The sequence below is a fragment of the Doryrhamphus excisus genome, linkage group LG10 (genome assembly GCF_037039965.1).
Source record: "Doryrhamphus excisus strain RoL-2023G ecotype Guam linkage group LG10, RoL_Dexc_Guam_v1.1, whole genome shotgun sequence".
NCBI classification, from domain to species: Eukaryota; Metazoa; Chordata; class Actinopteri; order Syngnathiformes; family Syngnathidae; genus Doryrhamphus; species Doryrhamphus excisus.
The window spans coordinates 7,864,545-7,884,944 of record NC_136366.1 but is presented as its reverse complement, the minus strand read 5'-3'; the positions used below and the strand labels follow the sequence as shown (position 1 = coordinate 7,884,944).

The window sequence follows — 20,400 nt, the reverse complement described above, 5'->3', positions numbered from 1 at the left end:
CCTATCCCAGCTGTCTTCGGGCGAGAGGCGGGGTACAATCACAGGGCACATATAGACAAACAACCATTCACACTCACATTCATACCTATGGACAATTTGGAGTGGCCAATTAACCTAGCATGTTTTTGGAATGTGGGAGGAAACCGGAGTACCCGGAGAAAACCCACGCATGCACGGGGAGAACATGCAAACTCCACACAGAGATGTCCGAGGGTGGGATTGAACTTGGGTCTCCGAGCTGTGAGGTCTGCGCGCTAACCACTCAACCAAATAATTTTCATAATACATGAAAATGCAACAAATACATGCTAATGTATACGTAATAATACTTAATATATGCTATGGACATCCATTTTTGACGTTTGTGGCCAAAACAAGGCAGTCTTTGTCATGTTTTGGTTACTAACTTGGCCCCTAAAGGGCACCAAGGGCATTATTGAGCCAACGTCACCATGCCCAAAACCTGAGCACCAAAGTGTCACGGTGACGACCAGTGCATACCCTGGGATGCTACACAGTCATCTCTCCCTGGGAGTGCGTCCTACTTTGCACACCACCAGGAATAGCCGGCGGTGGGCTATTAGTGTGTCTAATAATGTGAGCTACACAATGAGGGAATACACAGGGCCCCGACCGGTACTTAATTGCGGAAGCTAAAGACCTCGCACGCTTCTTTCAGTCAGCACATTGCCTTGGACCCGGGACCGTGTCACGACACGGACCCTACATTAGCGGGGGTTGAAATGTCGGAATGTTCTAATTTGATCATTGCAAAGAGGTCATGTTCCAGTGGTAAACCAGATTAAGATAATTGCAGGGGTGTTGTGTGAAATCAGAGGATGAGTGAGCTATTTTAGCAATAAAAGAGACCCCGGTGGCGGGGGCGAGGGTGGCGTTCTCAAGGATATCGTTTTTGTAGCCTTGACATTTTTTTATTCTGTAGTGTGGGAACGTACTTGTACCTTTTTGGCTGATAGTTGGCCATATGGAGTGCAAATCTACCTTCAGGGACGTAAACAGACTACACGGGGCAGGGGTGGCCCCAGGGAATTGGGGCCCTGCGAAAGAAAAGTAATTTTGAGCGCCACTAAATAAATGGAGTAATGTTTTGCTATTTTGGTATGCCCTTGTTAGTCATGGTTCCTTAGAATCATCACCGTCCCTGCCTTCTCCCTCATTAAATATACCCCCGCATGGGGGGCGGCTATCGGGATTTGGTGCACCGTGAACAAAATATCATTTGAATTCCACCCAAAAGAATTGACTCAAGTCATGTTTTCATATTTTCCAAGGCCCCTTTCAGTCATGACCTTAACTTGTACCCCCTTTATGGGATGGCCCCGTGGATTTGGGACTCAAAACAGTGAACGTGATCACTTGTGCAATTGAACTTGACAACCACACGGTGTCAGGAAAGAGACACGCTTCCCCTCCAAGCCATGACGTCATCCTCACCTCGTTCCCACGTAGGCACCTTCAACTAAGGCAGAAGTAATGAATCGTCTTTTGTCGAGCGGCACAGTATTTTCCACGCTTAGAGACGGCGAGCGTTAATTCCACTGTCACCACCAAAATAGCCAAGCCAATAAATCCCGCTCTGCTGTTATGAGTTTGTTTAACAGCAAGAGGTTTTATTATTGGGGTAAGATTATCCCTCAGGCTGACAAGTGCGAGAGCTTGTTCACATCAGAGCAGCCATGTTGTTTCCAGGAGAGAAAGCGCTGAACTTCACATCTGGTTTAAGGCTGATTCATGCTGTGCCATGAGATTTTTTTTTTTTTCAATCAGTTGGATGAGTCATCTCTCACCCTTTCCTGCTTGCCGCATCAACGTGGAGGTGTTTCTTTTGGCTTAAGAGTAAAAATGGATTGTGAAATGTGGATTTTTCTGCCTTTGATGGAGCGTTTGAGGGCTCACGGAAGAAAAAGTCCCCAGTGATGCAAAGCAAATAGATGTTTTATCACTTATCCCTAAGTAATGGATCAGCAACCTGCGGCTCCAGAGCTGCATGTGGCTATTCAGCCTCTTTGTTGTGGCTCCCTTTGTCATCACAATCAGAATCCAAAATGGTTTATTGCCAGGTATGATCAAACACATACTAGGAATTTGTTTTGGTGAAGTAGGTGCAGACACATCTATTAAAAAATGGAAATACAAAATATACAGAATAAATAGTATAAGTATATTTACACAGTCTGTTTTTTGTTTGTTATTCTGGAAGTGCAGTCTGATTTTTTGAGTTTTTCCTAAGAGTCCAAACTGAGCGTTAATGTAACGCATATAGTGAGTGTCAGTGGGGAGTGAGGAGTGTCGGGGTGGGGGGGTTCGGGCCTTTGTTGATGAGGCTGACAGCAGACGGGAAGAAACTGAAACTGCGTGAGGTTTTGGTCCTGATGGACCGCAGCCTTGTGCTTGAATATTTTTCAACACCCGATTGGGGTGAGTTTTAAAAAAATCGTGTGAGACCATGAAGGCATCCTGACTGAGTTCTGACGAGCACGAGGTTGATCAGACAGGATGCTATTCAGTTCTCTTTCACACAGGTAAACATGAAGTAAAATAAGTAATACTTTCCCAGAGCTATTTGACAATTCTAAGAAATAAATTCAAGATACCGTAATTTCCGGACTATAGAGCGCACCTGATTATAAGCCTCACCCACTACATTTTTAGAGGAAAACCGATTTTGTACATACACAAGCCGCACTTGTATATAAGCCGCATGTGCCCACATTAAAACATGTAAACATATTTACAAAGAAAGACGGTACACAGAGAGAGTTTTCAAAGTTTTAATAATATAACTTAACAATAATAATAATATAACTTTCTTCACTAACGGTAGCAACAAGGTAACAACACGCTAGCAACACAATAGCAACACAGTATAACAGGTCTGGTAAAACAGGTCTGGTAAAATAAAAGAACATACTGGTAAAAATCACGGTAAGCCGTCTTCATCTTCCTCCTTTGAACTGAAGCCATCAAAGTCATCATCAGTGTTTAATTTATGCACAAGACAAGAAGTTGCAGTTTTCCTCGACGCATATATTCCACCGGTCTTAATCTTACCTTTTCTACTCGAGAGCCCCTGGCGGCCGTTAGAAAAATTACATAAATTGGCCGCATCACTGAATAATCCACAGGGTTGAAATTTAGGCAAAAAAGTAGCGACTTATAGTCCGGAATTTACGGTAATTTAAAAAAAGCGGCATGGGAACTTGTTTGAGCCAGAGTAAACAAACCAGGTTAGTTTACACATACATTTATGTAAATTTATCTCCAATAGTACTCCAACTCGTCTTTTTTTATCTGAACTACTTTGATACCCCCAAATTCCCTCCAATGTTGTTTTAAACATACATACATGTTTTGCGGCTCCAGGCTATTTTTCTTCAGTGGGCAAAGGGGGTAAAGGTTGCCGACCCCTGCCTTAAGTCATAGCTTGAAAGCTAGCCGTAGTCATTCTTAGAAATGACAGGCACCAAATGCACCCAAAAGTCACCCACATCCCATTTTTTTTTACTGCACCTTTAGCAGACACACATATGGATGTACAATTTGAACAAGATTGTTGGGAAAATATGGCCGCCATCGCAGCTAGTAACAACATTCATTCATTCATTTTCTACCGCTTTTCTTCACGAGGGTCGCGGGGGTGCTGGAGCCTATCCCAGCTGTCTTCGGGCGAGAGGCGGGGTACACCCTGGACTGGTGGCCAGCCAATCACAGGGCACATATAGACAAACAACCATTCACACTCACATTCATACCTATGGACAATTTGGAGTGGCCAATTAACCTAGCATGTTTTTGGAATGTGGGAGGAAACCGGAGTACCCGGAGAAAACTCACGCATGCACGGGGAGAACATGCAAACTCCACACAGAGATGGCCGAGGGTGGAATTGAACCCTGGTCTCCTAGCTGTGAGGTCTGCGTGCTAACCACTCGACCGCCGTGCCGCCCTAGTAACAACATGACTGGCTTTTTTCATCTGTACTATGAGGTCATTTCTAGTATCTTATGATGTGATATTTAGCTAGAAATAACAAAAATGAACACCTATGCTATGTCAATGTTGTAATCCAATGCTCTGTTTTCTTGGCTGCCCTCAGTCTCCTCTTGGGTAAAATGTTTCTCCTAAAGTAAACACAGGAGATCCTTGCTCCTCCGTGATTGTTTGCTAGCGTGTCTTGTCCCCACTGATGCATCGCTTGCAACACGGAAAACCAAATGTTACAAACTGAGGTAGTACTGTGCAGCGGAGTGGCAGCATGCTAGCCTGCTAGGAATAGTCATCGTGAGCACAGGCCCGTTCTTGTCCTGCCTCGCTAGGAAAAACTCAGAGGAGACAACAGGACTTTTGTGTACACTTGTGCGTCAGTGTATAATTTATTTCCCTTTTCCACACAGCCGTGGCGTAGGATTAGCATTCGGGCTAATAGCATTGTGGGTGCGTGAAATATTAGTTTATGGGGGTTCGAGTGGATTTCTAGCCACACGGTCGCTTTGCGCTATTCGCAGGCAAGCCAACTCACAGTGGAAATCAAAAGCAGGGACTCAGGAAATGGGTGTTGAGTGAGGTCACGTCCCAATTATGCCGCATGTGTGCTTCAGGTCGGGAAAAGCCAGGACATGCACCGTGGGATTAGGAAAATGTGCACATTTCCGTCGGAGGAGGCCTCTGGGAAACGAACGCTACCTTGTGATGAGGCTGGGCTCTCTCTAATGTGGTGGGGGTGTTCGGTGGGGAGTGGTTAAAAATAGGGGGATACGGGTTGGTGGTCATGATGATTTTAGGGGATGAAGCGCTGAAAGTCAGGGGGCGCACCGGCCTTGGCCTGCTGGGGTCAGCTCCCTATCAGCGTCCCCTCCGGGCACCAGAGGATGGTGTGATGCAACAAGACGAGTGAGGACTGAGTCTCTCTCCTCCTTCCTGGAGACGTTGATCAGTCCCAGCCAAGGAACTTGCCAGGGGCACATATAACGGAGACTGTTTTTGTTGGATATGAGCGACAGCAAGTGACATCCTCCCTTTTTTTTTTTTGGAATATCCCCTTTTATCGTTCCTGTGCAAGACGAGTAAAATGTACTCATGTATTTATTTTCTTCATCTTTTCTGGCATGCGTGGGTTTGGATTGTATCGTACTTGGATCGTCCTCATTTAGGATGCGGGACTCTCTTCTGATGATTCTTTCTTCTTCTCTCAGGGCCAAAGACATGAAGAATCGCTTGGCTTTCCTGCGGCGGAGGAACGAGTCGCCGGGAAGCAACACAGCCGGAAAGTTGGACAAAACCATGAAGTCCGTCAAGTAAGTCGCCACTTCCTGTCAATGCCAGCCTCTTTTCCAGGTTTAGGCTCCCAACTTCAGATTGTTATGAGGACTTTTTGCAAGTATTGCTCAAAATTGAAGTACTGGTGAGTTTTGGGTTGCGGACTTGCAGCTCTTTTATTCTGTAACGTCGATGTTATTTTGCAAGGCAATTAAGGGATTCCCAAATTTAGTTGACCGGAATATAAAACGACCTTGAATATAACATGACGCCTCCTTTTCAACACAAAATCAAACCCCAAAATGTTTGTACTCATGTCTTCGCTGCTGGACACTTGTTTAAAGACTCAGCTTCATTGACCGGTATTATCTTTAAAAATTAGCATAACTCCTCCCCTTTTGTTTGCAAACTCTTCCAACCTTCAAGATACTTTTATTCCCTCCCGTGTGTGTAAGTGACAGGAAAAAAAGCTGAGTCACTCCATCAATACATAATGAGACCCCAAATATAAAACGACACATCTATTTCAGAGCTTTACATCTAGAGAAATTAGTATGAATGATGATAATATGATATATATTATTAATTGTTTTGTTTTCTTTGTGATAATTAAATAAATTTCACATAAAAAGTTGAAAATTCTGTTTTTTATTGTCTAATAATAATAATTATTATTAATATTATATTATATGTATTAATAAACTATAATATATGATATATATAATATATAATAATAAATTATGATATTATATTAATAAAGCATTCTGTCTGTCTGTCTATTACTGATATTAATAATTAATTTTAGTGAGTGTAAACCAACTCTTTACCTCCTAAACCGCTGCACACAAAAAGGTGATTATCTGTCAAAACATGCCCCCCCTCACTATGTCGCATGTGCTGTTATTCTTTTGACAAATACACCACATGTTGTCAGTTATTAAGACTGCTTTAAAATAATAAAACACCCCTAGCACGTCCCCTAACAAGATTGGTTGAAGGACATGGCCGCCAAATAAGCAAGCATTCGAAGAGACAAGGTTCACGGCAGAGAAGATGAAGGACTGCCTGTAGGGTAGGGGGCGTGGTCGCTGCGGACAATCGATAGAAGGGGGTGGTGTTCTTCAAACCAAAACACAACGCCATTGGCTTGCTGTAGGCCCCGCCCCATCCGCCTTCTTTACCGCCATTCATGAGATATAAAAGCCTTCCCTCCCGAGCTGAGTCAGGCAGACGGACTAAATGGGCTGTTGGGCTTCTTGCTACATCAACAAGCTAGCCAGAGGCAACAGACAAGTAGCCTGCTAGTAGCATTTTTTTTACTGCTCTTTATGGGTCACACAATGAGAAACCTGGCAGAGATGGGTTTACTAAAGAACCGCTCTGCTTTTATCTGTAGGCCCACCCCGGAGGAGGCACTCAAGTGGGGGGACTCGCTTGACAAGCTGCTGGGACACAAATGTAAGTATGTTCCGCTCATTTTTGCATGTAGCGTTGCCGGGCTGCAAACACGATATAGTGATTATTATTATTATTATCATTATTAGTGCCGCCGTACGTGTTGTTCTTCGGCTCCGCTTATCAGCGCGTATGCTTGATCCATGGGAACGGAAAGGTGCAGACGGGAGGTGTAGGCGGGCTCCACTTCCTGCTATTCTCCTTACTCGGAGATGCCTTTCTTTCCCGGTTATTGAGTTTTAAAGTACAAGAGCTGCTCCAGTACATGCACAGGTAAAAGTGTGCAAAAGTTGGTGCAGAGTGGAATGTTTGGGTCAAAGGTTTGAACCTTGGATCCCATATTGGGAATGTTTCCAAATATATTTGTTGTATCATATTACAACCAAACAGAAATGATATTATTTGATATTAAGTTGTGCTTTTTTTGGGAGAAATTAGAAAAAACATAAAAAAAAAAAAACAGTTTTTAACCTGAAACACTAAAATGGTCCATGTCATAAAAATGAAAAAGCATTTCCACTCTCCCTTTTTAATAACTTCAGACCTAACCATAACTATATCAGACATCCAATATAGCATAGTTCCAATTTGAACATTCCAATAATAAAATGGCCGATCCTGAGATCAAATGCATGCAGGAACGTTCATGCAGGATTCCAAATGCTTTGTTCCAAGCACGCGACTCAAAACCACGGCTATTTTTGTGCGCTCAAACTCCCAAGGAGCGTTGCCATGGCTCCCCGGTCAACTCTCCCTTTTGTTTATCCTCCTCATCGTCACCGTCTCTCTGCTCTCCGTCAGATGGTCTGGCAGCTTTCAGAGCGTTCCTGCGCACCGAGTTCAGCGAGGAGAATCTGGAATTTTGGCTGGCGTGCGAGGAGTACAAGAAGATCAAGTCGCAGTCCAAGATGGGCTCCAAAGCTAAGAAGATCTTTGCGGAGTACATTGCGATACAGTCTTGTAAAGAGGTACGGTTCGATGACTATATCCCGGAACATTCTGTGCCATTCACTTTTGTTATTCCCAATATTCCAAAGTACACAAAAAGTGGAACACTTGTTCCAAATGACCAAAATCATCCCACTGAAAATGACCTCACAGTTATGCTAACATGAACTCATGCTGTCCTGTAAGAGTTCCATCTGATGATTGGCCACCAGATGGCGCTGCATTTTCCTAGTCAAAGCATGCGCTCGCGTGTCACATATTTTGCAGTGTTCCGCAAAGGTGCCTTGCTACTTAAAAGGAAAATATATCTCCGTTGATGGAATTTCATGTGTATATTTTGATAGTAAAGTCATGAAAATACACGGTATTTGGGGGGGGGGTCATGGATGAAGAAGAAAAATGCCATATAACAATTTCAAGGGATAGTTTGGATTTTTGGACATGGAGTTGTAAGACATCCCGATCTGCAGTGTAGTGCATCGACTGGGACTGAAACAATATGCGTTCAAAAGAGTAATACCGTATTTTCTGGACTATAAGTCGCTCCTGAGTATAAATCGAACATGGCCAAAAATGCATCATTAGGTGGGAAAAAACATACATAAGTCGCACTGGAGTATAAGAGTCATTTTTTGCAAGTAATTTATTTTCCAAACTACTTGACCAAAACAGACATTACGTCGTCTTGGAAGGCAAGTTCTAATAATAAAAGAACAGAGAACAGGCTGAATAGGTGTAAGATATGCTAACACAATGGTTATTCAGCTACACAAAAAATAAACATGAACAGAAAAGGTGTCCAGTGTTTATGTAACATAAACACTTTTTTCATTTATAAGTCGCTCTGGAGTGCAAGTCACAGGAACAGCCAACCTATGAAAAAAAGTGTGACTTATAATCCGGAAAATACAGTACATTTGCGTCACAAAAAGGCCTACTCGGGGAAAAAAAAGCCACGCTCTTTACCGTTTTGCATCTTCTTTCTCTCTCTAGGTGAACCTGGATTCTTACACTCGGGATCACACCAAGGACAACCTGCAGAATGTGACGCGCTCCTGCTTCGACCTGGCTCAGAGGCGGATATACGGCCTGATGGAGAAGGACTCGTACCCTCGCTTCCTGCGCTCGGAACTCTACTTGGACTTGATCAACCAAAAAAAGGCCAGCTCCACTTCGACTTCCTCTTCATCATAAGAGGCAAGAACAAAACAAGATACTGGGAATCATCGTCCCACAGCCGAGGTTTTTTTTGTCTGTCGTCCGATGATGTGTTTTTTTTTGTTGTGCGCGGACACGGCAAAGGATTGTCTTTATTTGAGTGGACTGCTTAAAGAAAGCCTCTCATTGGGGGCTGGATGCTTGTCTCATCACTGTTATTTTTTGTTTGGTCCAGTTGTACTGGAGAGTTAGGACAAGGGTTTGCTAAGAAACCCCCGCCGCAGACATTGAAGACAGTCCGGTACTGTTTGTCTTTTATTTTCTAAATTGTAGTCAAAGATGAAACCACTTGATGAACTGTTGGTACGACAAAATCTTCGTTTCCTGTGGGACGGAAGACATTGTAGCACCGTTTCATCATCGCTTTCGAGACCTTGGATAAAGATGGACGAAGAATGCACACGGATGGACGGAAAGACTTTTAAAGTCCCGCTTAATAGCAACAACAAAGGACTGGCCTCCAAAGACTGTCTCACAGCGAGGAGCAGGACAATTGTGCTCACAGCCAAAAATTCCTTTAAAAAAAAAAAAACATCGTAGCTCATATCGAGGAAGCATTCTCAGGACGTGACAAGTTCCGGCTTGGGTTTTTTTTTTTTTTTTTTCCTGGCACTCCGTACTTATTATACTGAGCAATATACAAAACAGCAAAAGCGCAAAAACAAGAAAAAGTAACTTGCCGGATGCTTCTTCAGACATCCTCCAAAAGCACTCAGCTCTTAACCACCAACAGGTCCAATGCTGTCCTGAATTTAAGTGCAATATTTTTATTTTTACATGTTATATTATTATTATTATTTGTTCATTTATTTGGATAATGTAGAACTTTATGGGGCTTTAGCTCTGTATTAACTTTATTTGATAAGAGAGAAGAGGAAACTTAGAGCTATAAGTTTGACTTCCAGTGTAAACTCTCATGTATTTCATGGATTGCAAGCAAGCAAGCGTGTGTTGGCCACCCCTGGCAGCAGGCAGCCGGGAATGATTGTAAATATAATTCTTTAAGAAAAGTATGTGATATCACATTAAAAAAAAAAAGCAAAAAATAAACCACAGTATGTTTCCACTGGCTGTGAAAGTGGGATTCAGCTGTATTTCTGTACATAAAAGAGACTCCAGACTATTATAAGATGACATGTACGGTAATGTTGAGAAATAACAAAAGGAACATAGACCAAGCTCCTTTTCTGGTTATACATACAATACATTGTACTGCTTGTAAGGAGTCTTTTCCTGAATGCGTTTGATCATTTTCACTGTTTACAAGTCGACATGCATCTTCTACAATAGCAACGTGAAAACAGTAGATTGCATCTGGTGTCCAATGCTAATGATAAATAAAACCATCAGCTGAACAAGTCCGTGATTGTGTGTGTGTGTTGTCCCTTTTAAAGACATTAGCATACCACATCATGGGAATAAATGTCATCAAATGGGATTTATTATTTCAAGCCCTTTTTTTGCAGGTTTAATGATTTCTACAACCAAAATGTTCAGCGATTTTTACCTGGCAACCTTCTCACACTTGGATAGTACACCCACGCACTCTGACTGACACAAGCTGCAGCCAGTTAAATGCCAGCACATGATCACACCCTGAACCAATCAGGAAGGAGTATACGCCCGTGTGGGTATGACTCAAGCAGGTATTAGCTTCGCCACTTCCTAGTTTAAGGCAGTCGAGTGTTGTACTCGGGACATTTTCCACACACTTCTTTCGCTAAAAGATTTAAATGACAGAAAAGTATGTCTGTCTTCATCTATATTAATGGTTTAGTTTGACGTATCCAAAACATATCTTTAGTCTTTTTTCGCCGCTTAGCCAGCTAGCAAGTCATGTTAGCCACGTTAGCCACTTATAGTGTGGTTAGCCACAAATAGTGTTTCTACATTTATAGATACCTTTAACAGAAACATACTAAATCTAAATCTATATTATTAATGTTGGTATATTTGTTTGATGTAGCAAAACATATGTTTAACCTTTTTCAGATGTTTTAAAGCCACTTAAAGGTAAGCTTGTAGCCACTAGCTAGCTCGTCATTGACAACAATTTAGCTGTGTATCAGTTTAAGTTGAGTTTCTCATAATTTCTAAATTTTTCTACCTTAGTGCATGTTCATTTTCTGTTTCAGTCCACAGTGGGAAAAAACAAATAAGGGTTTGGTACTCTTTTAGCTTGTAGTCTCTTGGATGCTCCAGAATGGTAAGATTTCCATCTTTTTACCACCTTATTGAGACTAAATGAGATATTGGAAGTTGAATATTTGAGGGAACGTATATGAATTGTATTTCATGTAAATCCGATGAGGCATGGTGATGGTGAAGATGGTTCCTGTGGTGATGCGGTCCAGTGTCCGAAGAAGAAGAGCAATTGGGTGAAAGGTTTGGGTTTGAGTGTTTTGCTGGGGTGGATTAGTGGAAACAGTTGGAGCTGTTTGTGCTTAAATGGGGGGTTTGATCAGTCTGAAGTGCTGCTGGACTCGCTAACAGCCCGCCTAATCTTCTTTACCATCTGTTTTGACAGACTTCTTTTTGGTTTGTTTCCTCCTCTCACCCTCTCCGTATTCTTTTTCTACCTATTTTCGCATGCAAGGGAAGTCCGTGTCTGAAGATCGGGTTCCCTTTGTCCAAGTTTCCTTCCTGTGTCAACTCTCCATCACATAATCTGTCATTGTTTTGAAACGCGGCTGTCATCGCAGCCTTTCTGTTTTCTTCTTTCCCAAATAAGGCTGTTTCCCGATTCCTCTGCCGTCCGTCTCTGGCTCTCAAATGGACATGGCCACTGTCGCGGCTCTTCGGAATGACATGGACTTTTAGTCTCTACTATATATTTACTGCTCGTTATGCAACATTTTATTGCATTTACCCCGGCAGGAAATCCTCTTTCCAGCAACCTTGACAGGGATGTCGCTGTAAAAAAAAAATCATGCGGCACTTTGTTGTATTTATTTATAAGTGACTTTTATATGTGCATTTGTACAGCAAAGCTGCTCGTCATGCACACGTAATGAAATCATGCCCCATAATGGAGTGCAGGCCGTCATCAAGGCCAAACAACTATAGGAGAGTGAACCATATGAAATCACATAGGAAGTCATCTAAACCCAAGTAATCACTCACACATTTTAGAGAGAATAATTGTATTGTTTTACATGCAGAATATAATGCAAAGTCGTCCCTCGTTTATCACGGTTCACTGGTTCCAGGTCTGACTGGATTCAATATTAATAAATGGAAACTTTTGGAGTTAGAGCATAGAAAAGATGTTTATGACTTTCTTAAATACGGTTTTTACTATTACAGCCCTCTAGACATGGAACTAACACCCCTAATAGATCATATTCAACCACAAGAACAGTGATCATTTATTCATCAATCCGTTTTTGAAAAAAAACAAAACAGTGAGACTGTTAATTCTGTTGATGCAAACGTCCCATAAATCCCGGCCTTTGGTCCCATGGCGGGTTATTTAGCAGTTGCATTCAATAACAAATGTACAGAGAGTCATCAATGAGTCAGCAATGCATGGTGTGCTGTGTTTGGGCACAGTACAGGCAAGCAGACAAGTTTGTTACGTGCAGTAATGTACGAGAAACAAAGGTACAAACACCAAGGTTTGATTGTAAGAAAAACGAGTTTAGTGGAACCTCAGTTAGCATGTTTTTTAGCTAACAAGTACATTTTTGTGTAAGCGTCTTGCCATGTTATTAATACACTGCATGAGTGCAACTGTGATCTTGATTATTTTTATCACAAAATGTCCATGTTGGCCTATGTACATGTTTCCAGTTCCACATGGAAACATTGGAACTGGAAGAGGTGGAAGTCTGGAATACCCTACTGAGACTGCCGGAAGAGAATAGATGGATGGAGACACGGAAAGAGGTACCTGAATTAATCTCCGTCGCCCATCTATGATGTCATCAGTGGATAACTCTGTAGTTTTTTGCTCTTGTAAAAGGCGCCCATCTGTCAACTCTCGGATAAAATGTTGCCAGATTTCCTCAGACGCAGGAGAAAAATTCATCCTGGCTTGCTGGAGCCTAGGGGGCTATAATAACACCAAGCTCAGATTTATTGCGGAATACTTTCAACTTGGCATGCTCCACTACTTGGGAGAGCAGCGCCAACATTTGTCGGCGAGTTTTCCGTCGCTTGTGCGGATGTCGGCAGGCGTCAAGGGAGCCTTCGACTTGTCTTTGCTCCGGGTCAAAAATTGCAAGAAAAAAGTAAGCATGTTGGATTTGGCATTAAACTCACAAAGATGGAAATTACACATGAGGCTTTTTTGGGCTGTCGTTGCAATCATCCAGTTTATTTTTAGCAACAAGACAAAGAGCTAAAAATGCCAGGCATTTTTTCTGAAGAAAACACTTTAAATGATGAATGCTGTTGGTACTAAGCTTCAATAAGACACTTCTCTAATAGGATTGCAATCAACTGACGTCATCAGATTACCCTTAGAACAAACACAATGCTGAAGAAAACACCTTATCTACACACCCGACAGGTTTTTCATCTTAACAGAAATTACAGTTTCAAGTTAAAACTGCTGATTCTGCGAAAACAAAATATGCAAAGCGTGGTTGTGACGTTGAAAAGTCATAAAGGGTCCCACACTGGTCCGGTCCTGCAGGTGGTCGGATCTGCAGTCCTCCATGGCCATCCTTTAAGCTCTCTCTCACGAGAACGAACCATAAATATTAGCATAATAATACCATCCCTCTACCAAAGCCAGTACCTACCTGGCTAGACTTGCTTCTGCAAGTTATTGTTGCAGAAAGTACTAAATGGCTGCAGGGCTGTTTCCAGTACCTGGTCAGGTGGGGTTCACAATCTCAACTTTAGAACAGTCATAATCATAATCATAACACGTGTTACTGTTGCGGCTACAGCCCTCAACAAGCTAAAACTCTACTCTTGACTCCCGAAGTCACATCCCAGACAAGGTCTTAAACGGCTTATTTTCTTTTACTGTATCTACTGTACTGGGTAACACCAATGTAAAGGTGACCCTATGAGTATTATTTAGTGGCAAGATGGTTCCAATAGTTGGGCATCCCAATGTTCTTCCGGGCTGCATGGCGGTCTAATGGTTAGCGCACAGGCCTCACAGCTAGGAGACCTTAGCTCAATCCTACCCTCGGCCATCTCTGTGTGGAGTTTGCATGTTCTCCCTGTTGACTCCAGTTTCATCCCACATTCCAAAAACATGCTAGGTTAATTGGCGACTCCAAATTATCCATAGGTATGAATGTGAGTGTGAATGGTTGTTTGTCTATATGTGCCCTGTGATTGGCTGGCCACCAGTCCAGGGTGTACCCTGCCTCTCGCCCAAAGACAGCTGGGATAGGCTCCAGCATCCCCCGCGACCCTCGTGAGGAAAAAGCGGTAGAAAATGAATGAACGAATGAATAATTGGCGACTCCAAATTGTCCATAGGTATGAATGTGAGTGTGAATGGTTGTTTGTCTATATGTGCCCTGTGATTGGCGCGCCACCAGTCCAGTCCCCGCCTCTCGCTCCAAAGACATCGCCCGCGCGACCCTTGTGAGGATAAGCGATAGAAAATTAATGAATGAATGTTCTTCCCGTGCGTGCGTGGGTTTTCTCCAGGTATTCTACTTTCCTTCACATCCCAAAAGTGTGTATTTTCCCTGCCAGTCCAGGGTTTACCCGGTTAAGTGGCATAGAAAATGGATGGATGGACTTCAGTTATGCTTTAAGGAAAAGTGAACTAAGGAAGTGAGCACCAAGCAAACAATAAAATCAGTTTTTTCGTGCCCTAATTATATTGTATTCTCTGACAGGAGACTCGTGGTGTGGCACAAATCATGTTTATGTTGACGTATCTGTCCAGTGATCTTTGGTTTCGTTTTTGGTCACACTTTTTTCCTTAGTAGCTAATTATTTCCACTTGTTCCATGCTTTGATTCCCATCAGTGAGTCGTTAGCATGTGTGTGATCAACTGGCACAAGTGAACGAGTGTGTCATCTCAAGAGAGGAAGCGCTACAGCAGGAAATGAATCAAGCGCTTGATGTCAGCAGACGACGTTCTACCACGTAATTACAACAGCGTTTGACTCATAGTTTGATTCAAGGCCCTCATGGCGGATATCATCATTAGGCTGCCAGTGCAGAAGAATACACAGCAATGGAGACTCTTAGCGCTACCGGAGTGAACCGACAATGAATGTAAATGCTATCATTTTGGGTTTGGCTTCTGCGGTCGTGCTATTCTTGGAACACGGGATGTTATTCCAGAGAAAGAAATGGAACGCTTTTAAGAGAACCAGTTTCCCTTTTAACATGAAATCTAGCATTTTTTCAGGCTTACACGGGAATGGGAAAAACATTTATGACTCCGAGCACAGAAAAAGGTCACTTGTGTCATCATTTAATTATTTTACTTTTGCTTGTATTTTTTTAGAGAATAATGCATGGATCGGCAAAGGAAATCCAGCAAATATCGGCGCAATATTTAAGAAACAGGTATGAAATTAATGAATTTTAACATTGGCAACAGTTTTTTTACACTCTCCCAAATAGGGCAATACCAATAATCACAATAGTAGGAGAGTGGTGTCTTTGAAGGTCAACAACCCTCTACTTTAGAATTGTTGGCACCTACCCATTTACTAGCGGAAAGCTGTCACACAACCGAAAGGGCGACTGATATGAGTGATGTGTTTCCACAATGTCTTTAGTCATGTCAGCAACTGCCAGCACGTGTTTACCGCACTGATAGCATCTGCAGTGACTGTCTAAGTACGTACAAGTCAGTACATCACTGACCTTTCATAAATTGTCAGATACATCCGGACACAGCACACGTGGCCTTCCTCCAGCTGTGGATGAACACTGACAATCTCCTCAGCTTGGATCACAGCCGAGACCAATATGAGCGAGTTTTGGAGCAGCCCCAAACAAACCAGGTATAGGTCAGCATCTGTCACCTGACCCAGCTTTTGTTTACCAGACAGCAACACATCACTTTCTTGACCTTGCCTATCCGATAAGGTCAAATTAGTCATTTATCATCTGGCTCATTTAGCATCACGTGGCTCTGGATTATGTTAAGAACGTGCAGGCTTGCAACATATGAATTGGGGAAGCTCCAATCGGCAGGATTTGGAAGCATCGAAATGCAAAGGCAGAGGATTGCTTTATAGCTTGTATGTAGCTGCTGCTTTCATTGGCTGATTAGCATACATTTGAAGTGGAAAAACAGGGGGATAAACAACAATAAATAATAATGCCTTTAAACCACGGGTGTCCAAGGTGCGGCCCGGGGGCAATTTGCAGCTAGGTAGTTTTTTTATTGGCTGCAGTACATGCTAAAAATATAATTTAGAACAATAACGGCAGAAATGGAACAATCAACAATAAGTTTACAATAATAAAAGTAGTAATATTATGGGGAAAAATATACATTTGAAATATTAAAAATATGTCATTTATTGTAGTGACTTTATTTAAACTTTGGTTGTGGAAAAAGTTGTAAAATTACAAGAATAAAGTCAAAATATTATGGGTCATAATTATGAGAAGCAAATTGAAATAAAGTTGAAATAGCTGGAAAATTATTATTATAAAAAAACAGCCGGAAAAATGTGAAAAAAAAGATTTTATATATAAAGTCAAAATATCAAGGGAAAGGAGTCACAATTTAACAAGAATAAATGAAGAATAATAAAAGAAGACACAAGGGAAAGGCTATGATGACAGAACAAGAAAAACAAAACAAGAAAGCCAAAAATCACTTTACAATTAAAGTTTTACACGCAGAAAACACTTTGAAATACATATAACTGAACATTCAACATCACTTTTACCTTGATCGAAGTCATTATTGTTGACAAAGATGTAGCAGCGAGGGCCACTCGGACACCACCTTTGTGCTTTGCTGTGCGCCCTTTTGAACTCAATAGTGTTTTTCACCTTCTTTATCAAACTGCAGGCACTTGCAGCTTTCTTTGGCTCCATTGTGGGTTATTTAGCAGCCGTGACCGAAACAATAGCCGAGACTTGTGATGTAAGTTAGCAAAGAACTACAGAGTTAACCACAGACGACGTCTTGGAAGGGCCACGGAGCCGACTTCTGGTTCCTGTTACAATGTATTAGCAAGGTAATAGGATACTAACTTGACCTTTTGTTATAAAAATACATTAACCAGGACAAGACGCCTATGTATTGTATGCTAACTGGAAAATGTATGCAAACTGAGGCAAAATTTTCCAATAGTTGAGGTTCCACTGTACTGTACATTTCCAAAATATAGCACCACATACTATAGACCTAGATTGATGGTGCTAACCGAGGTTCCACTGTAAAAGAAACAGTTTCCATAATAATAATAATAATTGTCTTGCCTACAGCTAATCATTGCGGTCGTGGTCTGGGGCTGCATGAGTGTTGCGGGCAGTGGTGAGCTGCGGTTCATCGAGGTGAAACAAGGTTTGCAACATGTTAGACAAATATACAAAATATTAGAAACAGTTCTTAGTGTGAGACAATGCAGTGTCTCTTGACTAAGCTTATTTTGAAGAACACATTATTTTTTACAGCTCTTACGCCTCCCCTGAAGCCCACAGGGGAGTTACAAATCACGCTTGGGGGGAAAAAAAACCCTGATTTATTGACAGCGAGATGGAGGGCATTTTGGTATGCATACAATTGTTGCTACAGCGAATATGAATCAACACACGTGGATTAAGTGTGCCGGGCTTCATCTGAAGGTGTCCGCCACATATGCCTGATGGATCCTCTTTTTCCCTTTCTCTGTCACAGCCTTGCAGTTATGCAACAGTGTAACTCTAACCAGACAGTCTTGGCCTTTCTCTTGTTTTCCATTTGGTCACAAATCATTCCCATGCCTACTAAAACATATCTTATCATGCAGTGTAACGTCTCAAGCACAGGACGTTTATTATATGTGATAAAAAGGTGCACAAATGGTGACGGTACATGTACGTACAAGTAGGAAAGGCTTTGGTTCTGTTCTGCCATGAAACTGCCACAACTGGAGGGGTATTTCTGTACCTCCAACACATTTTTTCTCAGCCAGCAGGTAAAAGTATCATTATTTGTGATAGACAATCGGTTGCAAAACAAGCAGCGCCTACTAAAAAAGCATCACATATGAAATACAACTGGCAGAGGTCTGACCCAACAGAGAAATATTGGCCAGCAGGCTCTGTTCTGTTAAGCTTATCTTCCAAGGTGAGGAATACATCTGCAAGCCAGGGCCTAACTTCAGGATTTGTGGGACAGCCAAGGCTGTGCAAAGTTTAACATGTATGTGGCTCCTCACAAATCAACTAAAGCTAAATCAAAGGTGTACTTTCATCTACAGCCCAGCCAATCAGCTTTTTGGGGCAGATACCGATATTAGGGCCTGGACTGAGTATTTGCCAAAAAAAAAAAGGAAAAAAAGTTGACTACAAACAAAATAAGAAATAATTAAAAAATGCATCCATTCCAAGGGATGAAACTAACTAACTTTATTTCCATGATATCCATGCCTCAGAGAAGAAACAAAAACATGGCAAATATGTTCAACCTTGAAGCAACTGGCAAGTTTCTACCAGTTTTTGCACTTTGCAAATTTCACCGGCGCACTCATCTTACAGTTTGATGTTCATCTAAACCTCCTACTTTGTCCACCAAAACAGCTTTAAACTGTAATTCGACCATCATAATATCTTTTCAACATTCCCAATTTTCATAGAAAACTCTTTCCTTGAAGGATTTGTTGAAAAGTCATTACTGGACAAAGAAGCCATGAGTAAAGTATGAACATATTAGCTGACAGAAAGTGAAGAATGGAAATATATCCAGTTGATGTTGACCCCCCCGCCCCCCTGTTATATAATTTGAGAGAGAAAGGCTCCAAAATAAAAAAGCGAAAAGGCGTAAATATATCTTTGGTAAAACCCTAGCTCATGAATCATTCTTTAATAAATACCTTACGGTTATGAGTTGCGGCCTCAGTGGAAGAGTTTGCCAAGTTAGTGTCTAACATGAATGACTTGCCCCCCTCCCCTCCATATTTGACACAGCCTTCACAATGGGTGAGGGGTTGTAGAGGATCAGCAGCTCCACACTTCAACAGTTGGCTTTGTGGTTGCAGCGGGATGGCTAATTCTTTAATGGCGTACTTGTATGCCGCCAGATAGAAATGGACGGAAACTTGATGCAAAAATAGACTGGGGGTGTGAATGTATGAGGAATGAGGCTGACTGAAAGGTATGCTGAGTTGGGAGACATCAGAGTCAAAGTCGCTGACTTAGTAGACCATTCACTCAGGTCACCAACCACACAGCTAGAACATTAAAGTACCGTCTTCTCTACGATCAGGCAGCACAAATCAATTGGGATTCATTAGAAAACTCACCCTGAGAATCTATAGGGATCTGTGTCTGGTCTACGATCTTTGGTTCTTAATTTACCACAATCCTAACCCCGACTCTGACCCTAAAGCTACCTGAAGACCAACCCTCACCCCAACCTTAGCATACTTCCAAACCATAACCGTCCTTTTTCTGTACCTCCTGTCCTCATTAGTGTCAACTGCAGTCCTGAACCAATCCTGACCCTTAAAACCCAAAGTTACACAACTGAACTGTGTCTTCTTCCATCCTCTCAGTCAATCGGTCCCATGCATTCCCTTGTCTCCTACCCAACTGTGTCCTATGGCCTGTGTTTGTCCGCTGATGTCTTCCAGAGATCCATCACAGCCATTCCTTTCTCTTGCTTGGTGAGTTTCTAATTTGTTGTTCCTTGTGTCAACTGTTTTGAAGTTATTTGGGTTTTTTTTTTCCTGTCTCTGCAGCTTTGCTTTCATCTGGGTTCAACTGCAGGTTAGGCCTTCAACAAATGGAACAGTTCCCTTTTAAGATGAATCCATATAGCTTACCCAAGCAATGCGTAGCGTGGGACTTAAATGGTCTCAGTTGTCTTCTGCTCATAGAAGCAGCTGCTTGACAGCAGGAGCATAAAGGATGATTATCTGTTAGTTATGAAACCATCAGGCACCACTTTTAAAAATAGATGAAGTGAATGACTAGACAAGAGTGGATCTGTTGAAGTGGACTGATCCGTGCCCTGCAGCATCTGATGTTGACAATGGAACATTCCAGAGAGCGTAATCACAGCGCTTTAATTCTTTGATCATTTTAGAATAAAAAAAGAAAAAAAATAATAATTCAGTCAGGCTTTTATATGGGCCAGCTTATGGTATTTTGGGTTTGTCTGTTTCCACACATGGGTCAATTTGGGAGTAAACAAAAACAGTATTGACCTACAAATATCTGTCTTTGCTTGTTTTTGTGTTTGGTGAGTTTAAAACAAAGAAATGAAATGCAGGTTGAAGTCTGGTGGCAGGTAACCCCCCAATATACACAATTATCATATAAAAATGTAATTATAGTCCACAATGTAGTCCACGTTTAGTTACACGACCAGGCCTTGTGGATGTGCACTAAATGCCGAATAT

At 42.0% G+C, this 20,400-nt stretch overlaps 1 protein-coding gene and 1 long non-coding RNA gene across 10 annotated transcripts in view; both read left to right on the top strand.

Moving 5' to 3' along the window:
• rgs3a (regulator of G protein signaling 3a) overlaps positions 1-10,256 on the top strand; it is a 91,729-nt gene extending 81,473 nt beyond the window's left edge. For all 9 annotated transcript variants that reach the window (XM_058065057.2, XM_058065050.2, XM_058065049.2 and 6 more), the window contains 4 exons: positions 5,214-5,315; positions 6,674-6,735; positions 7,534-7,700; positions 8,674-10,256. In XM_058065057.2, the coding sequence (XP_057921040.2) occupies positions 5,214-5,315; positions 6,674-6,735; positions 7,534-7,700; positions 8,674-8,874 (532 nt within the window). In that variant the 3' untranslated portion in view covers positions 8,875-10,256. The remainder of the gene's footprint in view (positions 1-5,213; positions 5,316-6,673; positions 6,736-7,533; positions 7,701-8,673) is intronic.
• Positions 10,257-12,722: 2,466 nt separating this feature from the next.
• Positions 12,723-20,094, top strand: LOC144901061 (uncharacterized). Its single transcript, XR_013629247.1, has 4 exons — positions 12,723-12,786; positions 15,333-15,394; positions 19,552-19,662; positions 19,738-20,094. It is a non-coding gene; the product is annotated as an uncharacterized LOC144901061 (long non-coding RNA).
• The last annotated feature ends 306 nt before the right edge of the window (positions 20,095-20,400 follow it).